The 22,455-nt window shown below is 42.2% G+C and overlaps 1 protein-coding gene across 5 annotated transcripts in view; it reads left to right on the forward strand.

Annotated features, from left to right (window-relative positions):
* Positions 1 to 22,455, forward strand: part of actn4 (actinin, alpha 4) — a 58,143-nt gene that overhangs the window by 29,103 nt on the left and 6,585 nt on the right. For 3 of the 5 annotated variants that reach the window (XM_067595463.1, XM_067595468.1, XM_067595466.1), the window contains exons 2-19: positions 6,363 to 6,477; positions 7,233 to 7,352; positions 9,283 to 9,369; positions 10,457 to 10,544; positions 11,577 to 11,655; positions 11,789 to 11,870; positions 13,270 to 13,355; positions 17,577 to 17,669; positions 17,775 to 17,900; positions 18,088 to 18,192; positions 18,504 to 18,651; positions 18,789 to 18,939; positions 19,525 to 19,633; positions 19,842 to 19,982; positions 20,190 to 20,372; positions 20,904 to 21,038; positions 21,570 to 21,749; positions 22,038 to 22,184. In XM_067595463.1, the coding sequence (XP_067451564.1) occupies positions 6,363 to 6,477; positions 7,233 to 7,352; positions 9,283 to 9,369; positions 10,457 to 10,544; positions 11,577 to 11,655; positions 11,789 to 11,870; positions 13,270 to 13,355; positions 17,577 to 17,669; positions 17,775 to 17,900; positions 18,088 to 18,192; positions 18,504 to 18,651; positions 18,789 to 18,939; positions 19,525 to 19,633; positions 19,842 to 19,982; positions 20,190 to 20,372; positions 20,904 to 21,038; positions 21,570 to 21,749; positions 22,038 to 22,184 (2,175 nt within the window). Of the gene's footprint in view, positions 1 to 6,362; positions 6,478 to 7,232; positions 7,353 to 9,282; positions 9,370 to 10,456; positions 10,545 to 11,576; positions 11,656 to 11,788; positions 11,871 to 13,269; positions 13,356 to 15,731; positions 15,818 to 17,576; positions 17,670 to 17,774; positions 17,901 to 18,087; positions 18,193 to 18,503; positions 18,652 to 18,788; positions 18,940 to 19,524; positions 19,634 to 19,841; positions 19,983 to 20,189; positions 20,373 to 20,903; positions 21,039 to 21,569; positions 21,750 to 22,037; positions 22,185 to 22,455 lie in introns of all 5 variants that reach the window. The other 2 variants (XM_067595465.1, XM_067595467.1) reach the window with 1 other exon arrangement.

Genomic DNA, 22,455 nt, shown 5'->3' on the forward strand with positions numbered 1-22,455 from the left:
AGCATGGTTTTGGCCCAGCTCAGTCTGGTACAGCCTGGTCCGGTCTACTGTTTCCAAGCTCCTTGAGGTCGTACCTCCTGCCAGCAGGTCCCTGTATATAACTCCTTGAACTAGCAGTACAGATCTGCTCCTCGGTGCACTAAAGAGAATCATATTTGCTTTTTTTTTATATTTGCTGACACAGTGGTCAGGCCGCACCTGTGCTTCATGTACAACAGGCCAGATTAACACCTTCAGTACAACCAGTTTTACATTGTTGGATGTTCTGCTGTGCAGGTGGGGCAACAGGGATTCAAATGCCTTGCTCAAGGGCATGTTTACAGCTGTTGTTCCTCAGCTACTTCCTCACCACTTATCTCTTCTGCCTTTTTTGCATTTCCTCTTTTTAATATTTTGATTTTTTTTTTTTTTTCACCACAAGCTTGCTTTCTCAACTGGAGGAAGACGTCTAGATGAAGCACCTTTTTCCTTCCTAGGAGCAGATGTCGCCGTGTGTCTCCACCTGCCTGTCTCATTGACCGTTGGCCCGTCTTTAACCTGACACCTACACAGCGGGAAGTTGACGTGTTATTAGCAGCCTGTGCATAGGTTGTGGGTATGTCGGTGAACCTTGGCCCTGAGGATATGAGTTGTTCTGAGAATATGTGAATCATATAAAGACCTTTGGCTACGACGTGTGATCCGAAGGTGTGAGACCGCTCTGACTTTTTCTCTTGAGACGTAGCGTGCACAGTCATCTCATGGTTTGTCCGAAAATAAATATAACACCGCAAGCGAGAAGGCTTGACCCACAGAGCGAGCGAGCGAGAGAGAGAGAGAGAGAGAGAAACGGGCAGTGTTGATGTAGATAGAAGTGACCAGCTAGCACAGAAACAACAGTCAGCGCGCAGAGTTGGTTTAAGAGTGAGCTCATCAGTGTTGGCAAGAAAAAAGGGTGTGTGTGTGTGATCTAGAAAACGCACACACGCCCACACACTCATGCACACACACACACGCACACACACCGCTGACATCATGCAGAGAATGTAAGACAGTTGAGCAATAACATTGTGTTCAACCTGGCTCATTTTTTCCAGGTGTAGCAAAGACACACCCTTTATCTTCCTGTGTGTGTGCGTGTGCATGCACGGGTATACAATACATACAATTGTCTGTGTAGTTAAATAAATTGCACATGAATTGAGAAATTGGGTGCGGGAATAACTGGTGTGTATGTATGCTTGAAAGAGTTTAAGTGAGCTATACGTGTGTGTGTGTGTGTGTGTGTGTGTGTGTGTGTGTGTGTGTGTGTTAAGCACATTCCTGTTAGAGGAGTGGGGTGTGTGTGTGCGTGACAGAGCAGAAAAAGGTGTAAAGACAGTTTTATCTCGCATGCATGTTTTTGTCATGTTTGTGTGTGTGTGTGTGTGTAATCATGCTTTCATGTGAGCATTTTAAAGCTACTGTTGAGTTTAAACGAATAATATCTATCTGAACCTTGACCTTTGACCCCGTAGAGATCAGAGTTGAAAGACGGTCGGGGGTCACACCGATGTGTTTTAGAAAACAGACATCAAACAGCTGACCCCTCTAGACCCCATTAGGCTCCTTCTCTTTTCCACACTCATCTAGCAGTAAAGCAGCGAGGAGACAGTTATATATCTGCCATAGAAGAAGAAGAAATGTCGGACAACTTAAACACTTCCAGACATGCCGGGACACACACAAACAACAAAGATTTCTACACCCTGAAGAACTGAACCGTAATCACACACACACACCCCTCTGTTCACCTTTTGGAAGCGATTCATCGGCACCACGCTGCCTCCAAATGTTCAGTTAAGTTTCAAATGAGCTTTTGCAGAGATAATGAGAAACCAAGCAGGTTATTGTTACAAATCAAGACTATTGCAGTTTAAACTTGGTAATGATTTCCATTTTCCCCCATAAACTGGGCACCTTTTTTTATTCTTGTGATGAGCTCATCAAAGTCTATGAACACGAGCTGATGCTGCAACATCTCATCCCTACAAAATAAAGCGCTACAGCTGTCGGTTCAAACAAAACACACCGACCCGCCTCATCAACTTTTTAACTATTTTGACGCCCAAAATTTAGCACCAGCCGCCAACCGAGTGCTGGTAAAATATGCAAGTGGCTGCTAGATTTGCCACCATAAAACAATGGTGATCTATTGAGCTGCTGGTGAAACTTAAACATTCACTTTGGTGGACAAAGAAGTAAATTTTGAACCCAGCTAGCAGTAATCATGAGTGAAGTGGCTCCAGTTTACTCATAGTTTGCATTGTAATCATACTAAAACTAAACAAAAAGTTTTTCAAATATTTACACGTATTGAGCCAAAAGCAGTTTTAAAACACATCAGTGTTATGATATTTGAGAATGAATCAGTAACAGGCCAGAGATCAGTTTAGCAGCAGTAATAATAATAATAATAATAAGATCACTGTGGCTGCTGCAGTTATATACAGCGTTGCCAGATGGGAAATGTTAAAATTATGTACATTATGGGACTTTTTGGCCTTTTATTGATCGTACATGGCACAGAGGGCAACGCTGGTTATGCAATAAAACTAGAGGATAAGAACACAGTGGCACCGTGAATAAAATGTAATCACTCAGATCCAGCTTTGTTTTCCTCTGTAGCGCACGGCCTTCAAGCTTGTTATCTGTGTCCTCAGCTCAGGTCAAAAAAATCCTCTCATGTGAATCATCTGATCTGATCTGATCTGTGTAGCCAACACAGAGCGGCCACACGGACAGGTTTAACAGGCTTCACAGGCACGCATCCGCTCCGCTGCGCTCGCTCTCTCAAGGAATCGGGTTCGGTTTGCCTTTTTAATTCGGCCAATTTAGCGAAATTAGAATCAGGATTAAAAGTGGAACTCTTTTGACGGGAAGGAGGCCTTTTAGGATAGTAAATACAAAACTGTAAAGTGATGTTTAAGTTTGCATTAATGTAGCGTAATGTGAAAGCCAGTCATCTACAAGTTCACCATGTTTTTGCACAAAGGAAGTAAAGTTCAGTCCGTGTTACCTGTGAGTCAACTTGCCTGAAGTATAAGATGATATCAGGTGAAAGATAGTTTGATGATGTCACATGTTGTAACTGGTGCTGACAGCTAAGAGGAGAACTGTGTGCATTCAGCTCAATAAACAAGACATTGACAGGAAATGAGGAAGAGTGAGAGAAAAGCCTTGAGTTGCTTCAGCTTATCTGAGCTGTGTGTGTGTGTGTGTGTGTGTGTGCGTGTGTGTGCCAGTTCGAAGTACGCAGCAGCACCACACCTTGTTGTCTCTGAATGACATAATGTCAGAAGCACGCTACTTCCCTGATACAAAAAAAATGAACCTGACATAATTCAACGAAGCAGAAGTTGTTTTTTCTGTCTTCCTCATTGCTACAGATCAGCCTGTCAGACAGACAGACGACCGTCTCTCGGCAACATGAAGGATTAATTCAGTTTGTGATAAAGGCGAAGCGTTGTTAGTGTCAGTTTGAAGATCTGAACTCGGTGGATGAAAGAGTATCGAGCTGCAGAATATTTGGAGCGTTGTGCGGCAAAGAGCTGCTCAGGGTCTCCGCAGGTCTCAACCTGTTCAGTACAGAGCGTGCAAAGATTTACACTATTCTCCTCGTCACCACTCCCAGAGTCAGCCGTCCTGTTGGAACACGGCCGACTCACTGCGGCGCTAATAAAGCAAGCCGCGCGGACACACACTCACTCACAGGCCTCACCCGAAGCTTCCCCCCCCATCCTTGTACAACAACAGCACACGTCGCCTCATTGGCTGAGATTTTTGATGTCATCCCAAGTCTGGTGAAAAAAGGCTTACTTGACCCAGTGCTAATTGAGTATCACAATTAACATAAGTAACACATGTAACACGTTATTTGCGCTCATTGACTCCATTAGGTTCATATAACTGTGTATAATGAGAAGTGACTGATCTGGGAACGTTAACATCCCAGAACGTTGTTTGACATTCTTGGTAGAAAAGTCACTTTACAGTAAAAGAGAAAATATATAAGAATAATATGTTTGTCCTTCCTGAATGCTGAATATATGATGTTTAATTCATCGCTACATAACATTACGTACTTTAAGTTATTTTCTAAAAGTCATAATACATTTATGCACATATTTCCACAGTTCTTGTTCTGTGTTTATGGTTCCTGCGCTGTGATTGGTGTTTGAGTGACAGAGACGGATGTAGCAGCGCTCTGATTGTCTTCTCTGTACTGAACTAAGCTGGAACTTCCTGTCATTGCAGTGCTACTTCCTGTCACATTTACATTAACACTGTGAGTGAGTGTGTGAGATAGTGAGTGTGAGTGTGTGTGTGTGTGTGTGGTAGAGGAGGCATTGTTTTTCCGCTTCACTCTACTGCCCCCCAACTTTGTCTGTTTGTTTGTCTGTGTGTGTGTGTGTGTGTGTGTGTGTGTGGTGGGGGAGTTTAGTATCGGGAGGTCTGGGGGGGGGGGAGGGTCAGAGAGAGAGAGAGAGAGAGAGAGAGAGAGCGAGCAGGCCGAGGCCGAGTACGGGGGTGCTGAAGGGTGCTATTATCCACAAGGCTCAATGGCCGCTTTGTGCCGGCGGCCACAGCGGGACGGTGGGGAGAGGGGCAGGACGGCCAGCAGCACCCCGTCATAATGTTTTGAACACACAGTGCAGGAGAGAGAGAGAGAGAGAGAGAGAGAGAGAGAGTGAGAGAGGCAGTGAAAGGGTGGACTGATCCTCTTTCACATGATTCACTTTCAACAGTCTTCAAAGTCGCCTTTTTTTTTATTATCGATTCATCTCGATTGTTTTTATGAGTCGTTTAGTCAGAAAATGGTGAAAAACGCTCATCTTTATTTCCCCGACCAGAGCTGATATCTTCACAGTCTAAAGCTGAAAGGTGCTGAAACATATAATATAATATAATATAATATTTAGGCAGCGACACTAATTTACTGCTGTCCGTCAGTTTTAGCTGACTCATTGAAGTTGCTTGCTTTGCTTCTTCTCCTCGTCCCCGTTTCTTCTTCTTCCCGCCACATAATGGATTTTCCCTCCTTAAATCTATGTTGACATTTCAGCTGTAATTCACTCATGTTGATTGAAACACACTCACAGATCACTGCAACCAATATTAGTCTTGAAATCTTCAAATTCTCTTCAATGTTGAACCGTTGAACGGAGAATCAGTGACGGCAGCTTTACTGACAATGTGCAGGGCAGACCTTCAACATCGGTCACTCGGCATTTTTATGCATTTCCTCTAAAAAAAAAAAATTATGTAACAACTTCAAAGTGTTTTCTGACACATAGATTGATGATGTGCCATAACTGAGATTTTTGGAGCGTGGCGTCACATAAAGCTCGTAGCCAGCCGGCCGGCGGTCCCGTGCCTACCTCGGTGCCACGAGCTTCTTCAAAATAGAATGATTCAAAACACATTTCCGAAGAATGTCGGCGAACCAGAAGCACAGGAAGATGGATTCCAACCAGCTCTGTGTGTGTGTGTGTGTGTGTGTGTGTGTGTGTGTGTGTGTGTGTGTGTGTGTGTGTGTGTGTGTGATTTGTGCTGGTGTGGGCCTTTTTTTTTCCTCCCCAGATGCCTGTTTGTTTGTGGCACCATTCAGATCTTTTAATCACAAATATCACAGATGTTGTTTGATTTCTGTATGGTTTTCAGATAGTAGAGCGGGTGTTTATGTAGGAGGGGTGGGGGGGGTTTCCAGCCAGTTTGGCAGTGTTTCTAAACCTGTGGCTCTCAATACCAGTATGTATAGTCTGGTAGGGACATAGTCTGGTAGCTTCCTATGAGACAGAACGTGTGTGTGTGTGTGTGTGTGTGTGTGTGTGTGTGTGTGTGTGTGTGTGTGTGTGTGGTGGGGAGGATGAGGGATTTGTTTACTCTGATTCTGTCTCCGGCTGAAATGATTTGCTCGTGGTTGAAGAATGTGGAAGAGAGACACAAGCGGGAAAATGATGCAAAAACATGAAACAAGCAACCAAAGGAAGAGTTTTTTTTGATAGTTGTTGCCAGTTAGGGTGTGTACTTGAAGCTAAACTATATTACTTTAAGTACTCATCACAGTATTCATCATTTAACCGCCAACCGCGCTTTTTCATTCTAGTGACAGATGGTCGAATTGTTCTTTGAGATCAATAGTACTTCTTATTTTGAAGGTATTGTGCTACTTCCTGTCATATAAAAGCGACTGCTGACCTCCCTTTCCCGTCCATTGAATTTTCATTTTCTTTTCTTTTCTTTAATTCAAAGTGGTTTATTGTCATAAAACCTTGGATAAACATTACAGTCCGGTCTCTGAATAATCACCATCGTGTCCTGTTTCTTGTGCTCTCGTGCAGACGTTCACAGCGTGGTGTAACTCCCACCTGCGGAAGGCCGGCACGCAGATCGAAAACATCGAGGAGGACTTCAGGGATGGGCTCAAACTCATGCTGCTGCTGGAAGTCATCTCAGGTAAACCGTCTGTACGACCTCACCGGGGAAACGAACAGTTAAAGTTAAAACAGCTGTGATATCTTAATATTTTTTGAAATTTTCCACATAGAAGCCGCAGTGAAATCTCATCCAACCCGCCACACACACACATACACACAAACACACACTCATTTGTCACTAAGTAGTGGTTTGTTTGTTTTTCGAGGTGTCAATCAGAGTGAAAAACAGTTTCAAATGGGTGAAGATCCACATCCAACATCTGTCCATCGTTCCAGGGTGTGGTCGGCCGGCTCACAGTTTCCAAACCTCTGCTATACATCTGTCAATGTTTACGATCGCTTTCCCCCTGCTGTGGTTTCCTCCTCATTAATTGCAGGTTGTAGCAGGAAAAAAAACTTCCTATTGGCACAGCGGTAGATGATCTTTTGAACTGCCGTCATCCTATAATGAAATTTTTTGGCGTGAGGCTTCCTTTTTCACATTCGTTTCACTTTTTTTTTTTTGCGCTGCTGTGAGCGACGCCAACATCATCATCATCATCATCACCGCTGTAACTTTAACTGTCCTTCCTGACTGACTGTCGTTCTGCTGAGCCTGTGGAAACATGCTCTGCTCCTGTCACACCACACCAGCTTATTCGCTCACTTTTGTTTGTTCTCCTCTGTGTGTGTGTGTGTGTGTGTGTGTGTGTTTGTGTGTGTGTGTATCTCTATGTGTGTGTGTGTGTGTGTGTGTGTGTGTGTGTGTGTTTCTGTATGTGTGTATGTCCGCAGGCGAACGGTTACCCAAGCCTGAGCGAGGAAAAATGAGGGTCCACAAGATCAATAACGTGAATAAAGCTCTGGACTTCATCGCCAGCAAGGGAGTCAAACTCGTCTCTATTGGAGCAGAGGGTAAGCACACACACACACACACACACACACACACACACACACACACACACACACACACACACACATATACACATATAACAAATAGATGCACATTACACCAAACACATCCGATTGATTTTTGTCTTAATGAACATCATCTAGGAGGATTTCTGTAATGATCTGTGTGGTGCTAAAAATCTAATGAGGTAAATGAATCTCTTTTTCATGAACTACAGAGTCCGTAAAACACCCAAAAGCACAAACAAAACCACCGTCTCATTCATCCATATTAATCCTCTTTATATCTTGTTAACCCCAGACTTAAATGGCCTTCAGAGTAACCTGAGTGTCGAGACTGGAAGCTCAGCAATCGATTTATGTAATTCCCAGCTGTGTGGAAGTGTGCAGAACTGTTGTGCTTTTATTTACAGACTTGTGCAAAACGAATGAAGTGTTGTTGTAGTGTGTTAGTTAATAATTAAACATCCAATCAGAAATGAGCATCGCCTCATGTTTTGCACATCAGATTCAGACGCAATGACACTACCTCTCCTCCGCACTGCTGATTGACTCTGAGTTTAGTTAAGACAGAGGGCAAAGGTCGAGGGCTGAGACATTATATCACACTGAGAAACAGCCTTGTCTGCTTGTGTGTGTGTGTGTGTGTGTGTGTGTGTGTGTGTGTGTGTGTGTGTTTACTGGAGGACAGTGACCTTCCTCCCACTTGTACTGAACTGCTCTCACACACTGAAAACATCACCAGAACGCAAAAAGCTTTAAATTCTGCACATACTTCTGCATGTCAGGAACACACACACACACACACACACACACACACACTTTCTCTTTCTGTTCATCTATAAAAGCAGCCCACTAAAAGTCATCTGCTGGAAACTAGAGAGGGAGGAAAATGCCATCAGAAGTTGGAAGAGGAGACACTGGAGGGGACGAGGGAGAGACCAGATGAGATCTGAGGACATCCTACAGATATTCACAGATTCTTTTAAACTGAAACATTCTGGTTCCCAGAACTCCCATTTGATCTTCAGGGACCTTTCTGTTAAATATGTTAAAGCACAGGGTTGATGTCAAGTCTGTTCACGGAGAAGGAAACTAATGTTACCACAATAAAAGCTTTTAAAATGTGACACACAGCAACTTTAGCACAAACAGAAACGAATCAAGCAGAATAAGATTCAGCTGAAAGTGGAAGGATTAAACATGAAGGATGTTAGCATGAGAATGAGAGCGATGCAGAACAAATCCACAGGTGAGAGCTGACAGCGAGAGAGTGATTAATAAACCAGAAGAAGAAACAGCAGGTGAAAGTATGATGAGAGATAAATATTCTTAGTATGTGTTTGAACTATGAGCGGAATCCGACCTGAACTACATGCCATGTCACTAACATATCATCACACATGACTTATTGTCCTGTTCTCTGCGTGTGTGTGTGTTAATTAATCTGCCAAATATCTGTGGATCGTGGTGCAAAAACTGAGATAATGATATTGGAAGATGTACCTTGCTGTAAATATTTTCACTGAACTAAAGGAGTGAAAGTCACAAGGTCATTAGCTGAAGCTCTGCTACTGCAAATCAAAAGACAATAATTGAAATGTGTTCAATGGAAAGTTATGCATAAATACTAATATGTGTCTCCTGCAGAAAGGGTTAAACAATCTCAGCTGCCTGTGTTTTATTTCTACTGAGATCATATTTGAGAAATAAGAGACTAAGAGAAATGATTGTTAAAGCTTCACACTCTCCCAGGAAAATACTGGAGATTTGGCAGCCGCAGGACATTAAGTGTAGTTGTATGTGTGGGTGTGTTTGCATTATTAAATAGAAGAGCAGATGTAAGAGTGTAAAAACAGCAGCGATAGACGAGATTTATGGAGGTTTTAAATGTAACATTAAAAAAAAAAATCTGTGTGTGTTTGTTGTGTAGAAATCGTGGACGGAAACGCCAAGATGACCCTGGGAATGATCTGGACCATCATCCTCCGCTTCGCCATCCAGGACATCTCTGTAGAAGGTACGACCACTTCCTGCCGTTTAGTTCAATCACACTTTCAATACTGGCAGCAACTGTCTTTGCTAAAGAGCACTACGACAGCTCGACTCAGTCAGGATTAATTAACCAACCTACAGATGTGCAGGAATCTTCGGTGTTTAGACAGATGTGCAGGTTGAAGACGCAGTGTGGGAAGTAGAGTGGAAGTAACACACACACACACACACTGAGTAACAGTGGGAAACAGTTCTGGCATAGATGACTGCACAGTAAGACACTGATTATGTGAAACTACTGAGTGCTACAACCAGTTTTAACTGATATTAATTACATCATAATGTCTTGTTACTCTGGAAAAAAACGCTGCACGATAATTTCAGTCTAAAAAACGGCGTCTAACGTAACGACTTCAAACTATTATAATTATTTTTTGGTTCAAAACCCAAAACATTCACATTACAATGATATAAAAGTGAGAAAAGCAGCAGTTTGAGAAGCTGAAACCAGAGAATTTTTGTCACATTTTGTTACATTTTCTGTCAATTAATCAATCGATTAGTTGATTGATCATTTCAACATTAAACTGTCATGAAGCCCAAACACTGCGAGGCGTCAACACCGCACCGCTTCCACTCTCCACAATGTTTTTTATTTTATTCTTGCCGTTAATTTTATGTCGATAAATGTTGACGACAGAATCTTTATTCCTCAGAAGTGTAATAACTTTGACCGCTAATTAAAACTGTGTGTGTTGAATTAACTGCGGTGAGCGTTGGCTGAAGCATTTCAAGTCATATTTTTCATTTTTTTCCTGCTTTGTTGTTGATACTTTTCAGATTTCTCTTCAGTCACATGTAGTAAACAAACACATCCACTAATATAAGTACTAGAGTTTATATTTAGAACCCTTATAAACAGGCGTCGCAGTATTTTTTTCTGTCTTCCTGTTCGTTGTTTACAGAATAAAATGATTCAAGCTTCTAATCTGATGTGATGAAGAGACCTTTCTTCACTTCTGACTAATGCACATTTCTTCTCCCGTCACTCCTGCTCCTTCTTCTTCTTCTCCCTTTTTCCTTTTCTCCGTCATCCTCTTCCTTCCCCGCAGAGACCTCGGCTAAGGAGGGTCTTCTTTTGTGGTGCCAGAGGAAGACCGCTCCCTACAAGAATGTCAATGTGCAGAACTTCCACATTAGGTAACAAACACTCTCTCACTCACTCACTCTCTCTCTCTAAGGTTGGACTGCTCGTAGTGTCATTTTTGGATGAAAGCTGTTAACGTTTTGCCAAATTTCAACACATTTAAAGGGCGAAAGTTCTCTACTAGTAAATTATAAATACTCAACCTTAACATCAGAAGTCCTGTTCTTGATCTTGAGGTTGGAAAACAGCATTTATGTTTTCATGGGTCATCAGTGAAACTCTGCTAAAATGCATTTATGGTCAGCTTTCATGATATCAGAGCAAATGCTGATACTGCAATCTGAGCCACATGAAGTCAGAAATTTGACTCAATAACATACATACAGGCAGCGACACAGCCACACCTGGTGTTATGTGTATGTATAGACGGAGATGCTGCAATAAACACAGACTGTTTGATGCTGAATGAAAATCTCAGTGCAAATCCAGGAATATATAAAATATTCCCAAAGTAATCTGTTGTCAATCTGTAGAAACGTCGCCCCCTGGTGGAGGAATTTAATTATGTTTCAGGTAAATCCATCAGAGAAATATTGTCAAACAAATTTGATTTATAGAGAATATTTAAGATTCTGAATTAAATTTAGATTCTGTAAATTAAAAATTCAAATTCATGTAGATGATAGAGTTTTTTAAGTTGTGCTCTGACAAGTTGTGAGACCAAAAAAAGGCAGAACTGAGTAAATTCCAGCCTAATCTAGACAGACAGTGAACCTCAAGTTAAGAATATTTTGTCAACAAGATGAAGAATGAACTTTAAAGCTCTTTATATAATAATTTCATATTGTCTTATATTCCTGCTGCCTGTTTATAATTTTCAGAATAAACTCGGTGGAACTTTTCACTCAGTCAGAGGTTTTGGTTTTTGTTGCAAAGTGGAACATCTAAAGTGTAGATCAGAACAGTCTCTGTGAATGATGGCTGATAGTTATGATAGCAGCTTGTAGAGAAGACAGACATAACTGTGAGCGTGTAACTAGTGACCCAAACAGCCTCATGACTCACTGTTTCACTCTGTCTACCAGCTGGAAGGACGGTCTCGCCTTCAACGCTCTGATCCACAGACACAGACCTGAACTCATCGATTACGACAAGCTCAGAAAGGTAAACACACACACATTTACTGCTGGTTTATCTGGTTTAGTTTATTCCACCACCTACTGTCACACACATACCGTAACATTACACTCGATCTAAGCCAGTTCGTCGTCCTCTGACACTCTGATTGGTTGTGCAGGATGACGCAGTGACCAATCTGAACAATGCCTTCGAGGTGGCTGAGAAATACCTGGACATCCCCAAGATGTTGGACGCAGAAGGTAAGCCTGGAATTTATTATGTATTGTTCATTGTTATTGTGCAGATTTATTGTTCCTGCGTAGGTTAAAAGTGTATCTGACATGTCTGTAAATGATGTCGTTGTTGTTGTTAAATTGTCTAAAGTGCAAACTGTTTTCAGTAACTGGCTGTATTTACATGCACACAATAAGGTGACTGTTAATAATGTCAGTAGTCTGACTAAGCTGCTTAAGTTATTTTTTTTTAAATTTTGCAGCTCTTGTATTAATCTCATCTACATTAGTTTAGTGATCATACTGCAGCTTTACTAAAGCACTGAAACAGCTGTGATTCAGCACTCGTGTGTGTTTCAAAGTGTGTGTTGATGTAGACAAACTATAAAGCAGGTTTTCTAACAATTTAGATTCTCAGACCAATCTGACAAAACCTCATTAAATCCATGTGTTGTGGTGCACTTAAGCTTAACTGCAGCTCCATTTACCTTAAGTGTGGAGCAAGACGAGTCAAGTCAAATTGACCAAAATTCAAATTGCAACTTCAAACTGTTTGTAAATGCTGATATAATCACTGCAGCTACTGTATATTCTCACTGTAGCTGTTTGAATGTAAATACAGTCCATCCTGTCCTGATTGAATGTAATCATTGCTTCACTTCCTTTACAGCCATGTTGTTGATGTGCATGTTGTACCTGTTAGAGCAGAAGATAACCTGTCATCTTTAGGATCGATGGAGCCCCCACCCCCCTCCTCCCCCGCCACCTCTGTCCCCTCTAATGCTTTGGATTGTAAAGCAAATTAAACTGTCTGAATATTTGTCAATCTGTATGTATGAGGGTTATACCAGTATGAGGCTTTATATAATTTTTATCATAGATAATAAGTTTCTCTCAGCAGAATTTCTTCTTGTTGATCAGGAGGATCATGTTAAGCTTTTACAGCATCACTGGACGCTAAACATTTAGTGTATTTCAATTAAAAAATATTCCTGACAAAAGATAATAAAACAGCTCATAAAGTCCAGTCTACTGACTGCTTTCCTGCAGCTTTGATGAGGGAGGAAGCACCATCATCGTCTGTAGTGTTTTTAGTACAAATAGTGAAACAGTGTACAGTATGTGTCTGACCCTTGTATGTACAGTAACGTCAGTTCTTCGTCCTCTCTCTCTCTCGTCAGTGTACTGTTTGCCTGGCTGTGCGTCATGTTTTTAGATGTCTGGCTGTTAACAGCTACAGCAGCTTGTTGAAGTGTCTCCGTGTTTGCCAGTAATTGTAATAATATAATAATAATAATATGAGTGTGTTCCTACACGTGTGTCCTGTTGTGTTCATGCCGTGTATAATCACGTGTCCTGTGTCTTGCCTGTACATGTGTGTCTTCATAACCATGGTCTTCCTCCCCCCCTCCCCTCGTCTTCGTAGACATTGTGAACACTGCTCGTCCAGATGAGAAAGCCATTATGACTTATGTGTCCAGTTTCTACCATGCCTTCTCTGGAGCACAGAAGGTACCCTCTGACCTCCCCCCCGACCCTTCGACCTTTAACCTCCCGTTACTAACAACCGCTCCTTCCTGTCCGGCATGGCCTCTCTCACTCTCTCTCTCTCGACAGCGCTGCTAAGCAGTGTGGACCACAACAACAAGGACGCTGGATTTGTTGGGACACAAACACACACACACACACACAGTGTTAAAGTAACTATGCTGGTGAAAGCAGTATGAAGACGACAGTGATCTTTCTGCTTGATACAGATGTTTGTCGGGTTTATTTCTCTGCTTGTTTTATTCTGCAGAGGTGAAAGTACTCACTAATTCACAATAAATAAAGCAAATATTAGAGCAGAGGTGTTCAGTCATGTGACACAGAGGGCCGGCAATCTGCAGGTTTTGATTTCAACCAAGAAATCACCTCTGAGATGATCAGCTGGGATGAAAACCTGTAGACGGTCGGCTCTCTGTGGACTGTAAGAGAGGAACGTATCCTGTGTTTTATAAATTTATGTCATCGTTCATCCTACTTTCAGAAAGCACGCAGTAAAAAATGTGAAGGAAACATCATGAAACTTCACTAAATGCTTCAGGACAATCTTAAAACGTCGCTGTGCTGGAGATATTAAAGTGTTTCATGAGAAAGATGAGGGAGAAGTGATCGCATTGCGACTCGTATAATCAGGTTAAATATTAGTAATAATCAAGTGTGCGTTTGAAGAGCAGTGTAAATAACAGCGTTGGTTCTTTACTGCGTCTCGTACAGTATAGAAGAGAAAACAAAGTCTTCGTTTTGCAGGCCGCAAGTGTTTTTCTGTTATCTGAATTATTATTTATCCTTCTCTTGTAATTCTCCTCCTCTTTCTTTCTTTCTATGCTTCCTTGACTTTTTTTTCCCTCTCCCTCTTCTCCTCCTCCTCCTCCTCCTCTTCTTCTTTTTTATTTTTCCTCCCCTCATCCTCTCCTCTTCCCTCCCCGTAGGCCTCTGACAGGAAGCCAGTTGATGCGTCTCTTGTTTTGCTCTTCCTCTAATTAATTTTCTGGCTCATTCAGAACTTGTTTGTGTTCTGCTGCAGCGGTCTCAGGAGAGGTGTGTGTGTGTGTGTGTGTGTGTGTGTGTGTGTGTGTGTGTGTGTGTGTGTGTGAGACAAATAGACAGCTGTGCATGAGTGTGTGTGTGTGTGTAAACTTGTTCCATGTACCGCTTGTTCTCGTTCTAGTTCTTGAATTATTTACACAAAGTCGAGTGCAGAGACGGTTTTTATTTGTAAGAAACTTTATTAGAAACAAAATCAGACTTACTGCTTTCACCAGCATCACACTTTATTTATCTACATCACTTTATTTAGTCCCGTTCGACCTGAGCGAAGAGTTTATTCAACATCTGATGTGTGGCTGTTTTATTTGGTTCACTTGGTCATGTGAGAAATAACTGAACTGAAGCTAAAAAATGTTTATCAGAGTCTCTTCTAACAGCAGTGAACTGTTAGGAGTAAAAAAAAAAATCATCCAAAGTAGTGAATTCAAGTTCAGACTAAACATGTCAGCACTGTTTTAATGTTTAAATATTTTAAGAACATATGAAGAATCAGCTGAATGAGTCCAAACTGAATTTCTAGTTTAAACCAGTGATTTTTATTCTTTTTTTCATTCTGTCAGTTGTTTTTTGATTGATTTTTGTTCAAAAAATAGTGAAAAAGTAGCACAAATTAGCCAACAGTCCAAAACCCAAACATTTACACAATATAAAACAGAGAAAAGTGGCAAATCTTCTCAGAATGGAATCAGAGAATGTTTGGCGTTTTTTCATGATAAGTGACTTTAAACAAATGATTGACTCATCAGCTAATCGTTTCAGTCATTTCCTGTCGTTATTTCACTCTGAACCAACTACACTTCAATGCAGGAAGAGGACAAAAAAAAAAGCCTTTTAGTTTCAGACCTCAGTGTTTCTTGCAACCAGATTTATAATGACATCATTCTCACCTGCTAAGTAAACCAAACTAAACCACAACTTACATCAGAGTCTGAATAAAGCTCTTCAGGTTATGAAAGGTTGGCGGTTAATCTGTGTGTTTGTGTCCCAACGTTGATCTTGTGGCTCCAGTGTCTCTCATCTCTCCTCGACTCCTGGTCCCCCCCCCTCACATCCCAGCCCTCCTGGTGTCAGTGTGGGGGGGTGTTAGTGGTGGTAACAGGTGGAGCTTGAAGCTGCGGACGCCCGCTCAACTCTTCCAAACTCACTTTGCTCTCACATCCCGCTGGGAGCGAGGACCATGTAGCTTTGGGTAGCTCTGGCTTCACTCTCTCTCTCTCTCTCTCTCTCTCTCTTTCTCTCTCTCTCTCTCTCTCGCCCTGCTGGGTGCTGCTGGGTGCTGCTGTGGGTGATGTGTAGACATCGTGGGTACGCTGAGGCCGGATGAGAAGGCTATAATGACCTATGTATCCTGCTTCTATCACGCCTTCTCTGGTGCTCAGAAGGTGAGCTCCTCACGCTTCAGACTCACAACAACACGCCTCCGCAGCATCGGAACAAACAAACAAACAAACAGAAACACCAGCAGGGTTCCCATCGGTCATCATATGAAGTTTCAGAGCGTTTATGCTTTTAAACATGCAGGGAGGCGTCCTCTAATACACAAGACGTGATAATTATCGACACCAAACTAGTATAAAAACGTGCAAAGAAGACAGGATCACTTTATTAGAGGTTTATTTATATTTAATTATAATTATTATATACTTATATATTCCAGACAGTGAGAGAAAGTATTTAGTAAATATCTAAAGTGGGTTGAATCACAGGAATGTAGCAGAATTAGAGGAATGTTTTTAGCTTTATTTCATTTCTCCCCAGTGAAGTTAACTTCAGAGGAAGTCGGATTGTTTATATACGATCAGTTTTGCGGTCATGGCGACGTTTCAACAACTTTTACAGTTTTTGGAAACTCAGTGGAACGTCAGGGGAATATTTACAGGTCAGGACCAGGATGGGAACCCTGAGATAAACACTTTCTTCACTAGCTTCTGTTTCTATGCTTCGGACATCGACTGTGTTTTCTCCACCCAAAAAAAAGTGATTTACTTCACGGTCTGGACTCTTCCAAAGTCATGTTGGCGCCGCGATCGGCGGAGCTCTTCCACTGAATAAATACCATGTTGTGCCTTCAGTAACTCTTAACGTGGGTGTCAGTTTGCGCTCTTTTGGGTTTCCACTGGGATCATGTTCTAGCTTTACTGAACGTCCCAGCTGGACAACCGAAGACGCACAAACACACACACACACACACACACGCTCCAGAATAGTTACAGCAACGTGTATTTCTCCAGCGGAAGACAATAAAAGTTGAAAGATTATATTACTGATGTGGTTTTGGGAGAGCAGACCTGTTTTGGTTTATTACTGTGGGAAACACTGCTTGATGTCACTCCAGTTTCTCTCTTCAGCTACAATATTAACACTTTCCAACTCTAAATATGTTGCAATGAATTTTGATGTTTTTATGTCTTTTATTTTTTAATATTACTTGTTTTATTCTATTCTTTTATTTTGATATATATATATTACCTTAGTTAAGTTTAAACTCAAAAGATGACAAAACAAACAAGGCTTTTATGGTGAAGGAATAAAAAATAGAAGCTTTTTGTGCAGGAAATCTTAAATCCACTTGTCAAAGTCTTTCTACTCTTCTTTTTTTTTATTCCAGCGGTACAGTAGTGTAATATCCTAGACTCTGATGTTGGACTACAGCGCTACATGAACCTGTAACTAGATGTATGGATTGACTTCCTGAGTTGTGACAGGAGACGCATGGAGCTTTTAAAACGTGACTCTGGCACATTGAACTAACCATCAGCAGCAGCTGGAAGCATGTTTTTATTAGTCAAACAAGGCTTTTTTTTTGGTTTTTAATCTTTTTTTATGCACTTTTTTTTTACAGTGTGCCTTTTTTTAAATAATAATAATAATGTGACTGGCCTTGTGTTTAGATTTATTCCAGTTCACTGCTTGTGTGTGGAGTGTGTTCGCACAAATACTTAAATTATGACAAGGTTGAGGTACTAATAAGAAGCACTTATACTAGGTTTAGTTTTTAGTGAGTTTAATTTGCAGCATTTTGTTTTCAATATATAAACATGGTGGATGTTCTCACTGAGCTTTAGGCGCAGTGAGTGGACTCATGGGACGGTGTTTCATCCAATCACTGTGAGCACCACTCATCATTCTGTTTCTTGATAGGCTGAGACAGCCGCCAATCGTATCTGCAAAGTGTTGGCTGTCAACCAGGAGAACGAGCACCTGATGGAGGACTATGAGAAACTGGCCAGTGATGTGAGTCCCAATCAGCGTCAGATCCTCGGTCTACGTTTTCCATGGATAACAATATTTTCCTGACTTGTGTTCTCCTCGTCTTCCTCTCTCTCTCCGCCCCTCCAGCTGCTGGAGTGGATCCGCAGGACAATCCCCTGGCTGGAGAACCGAGCCCCAGAGAAAACCATGGCCGAGATGCAGCAGAAACTGGAGGACTTCAGAGACTACCGCCGTGTCCACAAACCACCCAAGGTTTCAGAATAACTTCTGCAGCGCTTTTCTGTTCCCAAAAATATGCAGGGCGACGTTTGAGAACAGTCGTTAGCTTTTTGTTATGCGGTCAGCCCGGAGCTATTTTAGGATTTATTCCCTGATAGCGAGTTTCAGCGTGTTTACGTCTGTCCGCTATCACTCAGCCGACTTCTGTTTCTGTCTGCAGGTCCAGGAGAAATGTCAGCTGGAGATTAACTTCAACACTCTGCAGACTAAACTGAGACTCAGCAACAGACCTGCCTTCATGCCGTCAGAGGGACGCATGGTGTCTGTACGTATGCAGACATGATTCATATCACTCAAAACATGCAAAAAAGTTTCCCCTATTTTCCCCTCTTTGATACGTCTTGGTATAAAAAGTGATCCAGACCTGTCATGCTGATAAACAGCAACATGCTTGGTGCATTTTAACATTTTAAAGTCTTAAGATTAAAAAAAAAAAAGTTGCCTTTTGTTGTCACATACAGAAATAAAATGGCCTTGAACTTAATTTTTCCTGAACTACAAAGGCAAATAAACTGGTACCATAATGTACCTAGTGGTGAAGGACTGGTATCAGTGGTTTCTTTCGATTGCTCTCAGGACATCAACGGAGCGTGGCACACTCTGGAGGGAGCAGAAAAAGGCTACGAGGAGTGGCTTCTCAACGAGATCAGACGTCTGGAGAGACTGGATCACCTGGCCGAGAAATTCCGCCAGAAGGCCGCCATCCACGAATCCTGGACCGACGGTATAGAAACGCTACATCACACAGATATTTATATATTATGAACAACACACAGTTAAAGCTCAAACTAGACTTATGATCATAGTGCGACTGCCAGGTTGGATGTGATTTAAAGGACTTTTAAATGTGTTTGCCTGCAGGTAAGGAAGCCATGTTGACCCAGAAAGACTACGAGACTGCCTCCCTGTCAGAAGTCAAGGCGTTGCTACGGAAACACGAGGCCTTTGAGAGCGACCTGGCAGCCCATCAGGACAGAGTGGAGCAGATCGCCGCCATCGCACAAGAACTGAAGTAAGGAGGGAGGAAGTCATCACACTTAGATGTTCTAGTTAAATGTGCAGCATATTTAATGCTTTACATGGTAAAGCATTACACAAGTATGTGTGTTTGGGTTTTTTTTCACTTGTCAACAGGATGCACTTTGACTACGGTTATCATAGATGTCAGAAATTACAAAAAGCACAATATGTCCTCTTTAAAACCAAAGAATATAACAACTCTTAGAAAGTTTTCTGATTGTCAACTTGGCACATTTTAATATGAAAGCACTATGAGACTTCCTGTCATGTTGTGTAAATACATAAGATGGACTCACTATAGGCCAGATGGAATTAAGTGGGTAAAAGTCACTTTTCTTGCTTCTGTGGAAACAAACTCAGCAATAAAATGGCTAAAGTAGCAACCCCACACAATCTGTCAGACACTAATGTACACAAATTGTTCTTAATTTGTCTCAACTTTAAAAAGCTGCACTCTCCCGATGCCAACAATTGAGTGCAGCTGCACCACTTAAACACCCCTTGTCTTATTATTTAATCATTTCTGTGTGTCAGGAATAAACTCTGTTCTCCTCTATGCTGTGTGTGTGTTTTCCAGTGAGTTGGACTACTACGACTCTCCCAGCGTCAACGCTCGCTGTCAGAAGATCTGCGATCAGTGGGACACCCTGGGAGCCCTCACCCAGAGCCGCAGGGAGTCACTGGAGGTACGACTGATGAATCATGAATGATGTGATTTCATCAGAGGGTGTCTGTCTCCAGTTAAAAGCAAGACGGCATGTTTGAAGTGCAAGTTTCTCGCTGATGTCACTTTGTGAACCCTCAACTGCACTTACAATGAAACCCTAGCCTGTGTAAATTATACATGAGATCAAACTAACCCCCCTACCTCTCTCTCTCTCTTCTCACCAACAGAGGACAGAGAAGCAGCTGGAGTCGATAGATGAGCTCTACCTGGAGTACGCTAAGAGGGCGGCGCCCTTCAACAACTGGATGGAGGGAGCTATGGAGGACCTGCAGGACATGTTCATTGTCCACAACATTGAGGAGATCCAGGTAAGTGGACAAAACACGAGAACAAATACAGGCTAAGATATTGCAGAGGTCTAGAAATATGCCAACGATGCACAAAAGAAATTTGAAGTTTACAGCACTGGAGATCAAATCAACAATCTCTACAAACAGTTCATGTAATAGTAAACAAACTATTTGTGAGATACCGTCTGGTTGATATAAAACCAAACATTTCCTTTCCTCCCTCAGGGTCTGATCACAGCTCACGAGCAGTTCAAGTCAACCCTGCCAGACGCCAACAAGGAGCGGGAGGCCATCCAGGCCATCCAGGCCGAGGTGCAGAAGATCGCCCAGTACAACGGCATCAAGCTGAGCGGAACCAACCCCTACACCACCATCACACCGCAGAGCATCGACAACAAATGGGAACAGGTAGAGTACAGGCCGGGTCGTCACTTTTCTTATACCTGAAACTCTGCTATCCTTCGTCGTTCGTTGTGGTGACTGTTTCTCAGGGGATCGGTCTTTGAGAGGCTGTTATTATGAGTTTATTATGAGTTTAAAGGTGATACACTCTCAGCTTAATAACCTCAGAGCAGTAAACTAATAACAGTAGCAGCCACTAGATGCAGGTCTATTTTTTCACAAATGTTAGCCTGTAGTGAAGTGTGTATAACAGAGCTATAAACAGGAACACTAATGCAATGCAATATTTATTTAGAGGTGATGTAATCACTTTTGCTCCGGTCATTGATTCGATTTATTTAAACGAAACAAAATTTGCCCGTATAACAGCGGCGAGATGCTCTACAAGCTGAGCACCTCTGACACGGCCTCCGGGGGTCTGGAAGATTTTAATGACTGTCTCCAGCTGGTGTTTTGTGTGTGTAGATGCATCTACAGGTGGTTTCTGTTACAGCTAAAGAGTGTTTCTATTGACTTTGTGTGTGTGTGTGTTTGCAGGCGCAGCAGCTGGTGCCACAGCGTGACCAGGCCCTGCAGGAGGAGCTTTCCAAGCAGCAGTCCAACGACCATCTGAGACGCAAGTTCGCCACTCAAGCTAACATCGTCGGCCCCTGGATACAGACCAAGATGGAGGTAATGGATTAGCCCGGCGCTCGAGCGCTGCGTTGAAGCGGTTCATCTTTACTCAGCTGCTTGTAGTTTGTCACAGTTTTTCAGGCCAACATTGTAAAACAGTGAGCTCACCAGGCCAAGAGTCAACAGGGTTTAGGAGTTTTGTCCACAGGAATGTTATGAACCCTGCTTACAGTTTGTTATAGATAGATGAGCTCATTTGTGCATTTTTCTAATTTCCTTATTTATAATATTTACAAATATTCATGATAATGCAAGCAGACCGAGCGATGTGAGTCCTTTTGTTAAAGTGAAGCACTCATCAGCAAGATCGCAGCCGCTAATGTTGTTTTTGTTCAGCTGAAGTAGAAAAATGCAGCCGTGTCAACTGAAGAACAGGGTCAGTATCATGTAAACACTATAAGAAGTGTCTACAGTAATGTATGCAGTGCAGAAGATACTTCCCTCTAAAGATTTAGCATCGTGCTGCGTGCGACGATGGACGTCACATTTTGAAGGATTGACAGGATCCCGTTACGTTTGTGTCGACAGGAAATCGGCAGGATATCCATCGAGATGAACGGCACTCTGGAGGACCAGCTGACCAACCTGAGGGAGTACGAGCAGAGCATCATCGAGTACAAACCCAACATCGACCAGCTGGAGGGAGACCACCAGCTCATCCAGGAGGCCCTTATCTTTGACAACAAATACACCGCCTACACAATGGAGGTAAAACACGCACACACACACACATCTAAAGTTTTGTTGAGAAATCTGGTCACAATCATCACAGTTCAGCTTATACATGGGGGTTTCTGTGGTTTTACTGGTTAAGCACATAAAAGCAGTTTGTTTTTGTGTAATTACTTCAATTTATTGCCTTAAACTAAATATGGGAAGTCCAGTAAAGCTGTCATCCTCTGCTTTCATAATACTTTGTCTTGAAGCTCTTGAAGACACTAAGTAACCTGTCTTTCCTCCCTACTTCTCCTTTTTTTTTCTCCCCCCCTTTTGCAGCACCTCCGTGTGGGCTGGGAGCAGCTGCTGACCACCATCGCCAGAACCATCAACGAGATCGAGAACCAGATCCTGACGCGTGACGCCAAGGGCATCAGCCAGGAGCAGCTCCACGAGTACCGCGCCTCCTTCAACCACTTTGACAAGGTCAGGGGCCCGAACTCCGGGGTCACAGCTTGTTTACTACACTTGTTTTGCAGTTCGGTGTCAAAGTTACTGCCGGTTGATATAAAAATCCAGCTCAGTAAAACATACATACCAACACATACAAGGAGGGATGTAGTGAATCCATCACATTTTTTATCCAAATAACAATCTTAAGGATTTGAATTCTGATTAAACACTAATTAAACATTAATTTATTACCTTTATATTACAACATAAAACATGCATACTCGCCCATACAGACTAGTGAATA

This window comes from Thunnus thynnus, chromosome 7 (genome assembly GCF_963924715.1).
Source record: "Thunnus thynnus chromosome 7, fThuThy2.1, whole genome shotgun sequence".
NCBI classification, from domain to species: domain Eukaryota; kingdom Metazoa; phylum Chordata; class Actinopteri; order Scombriformes; family Scombridae; genus Thunnus; species Thunnus thynnus.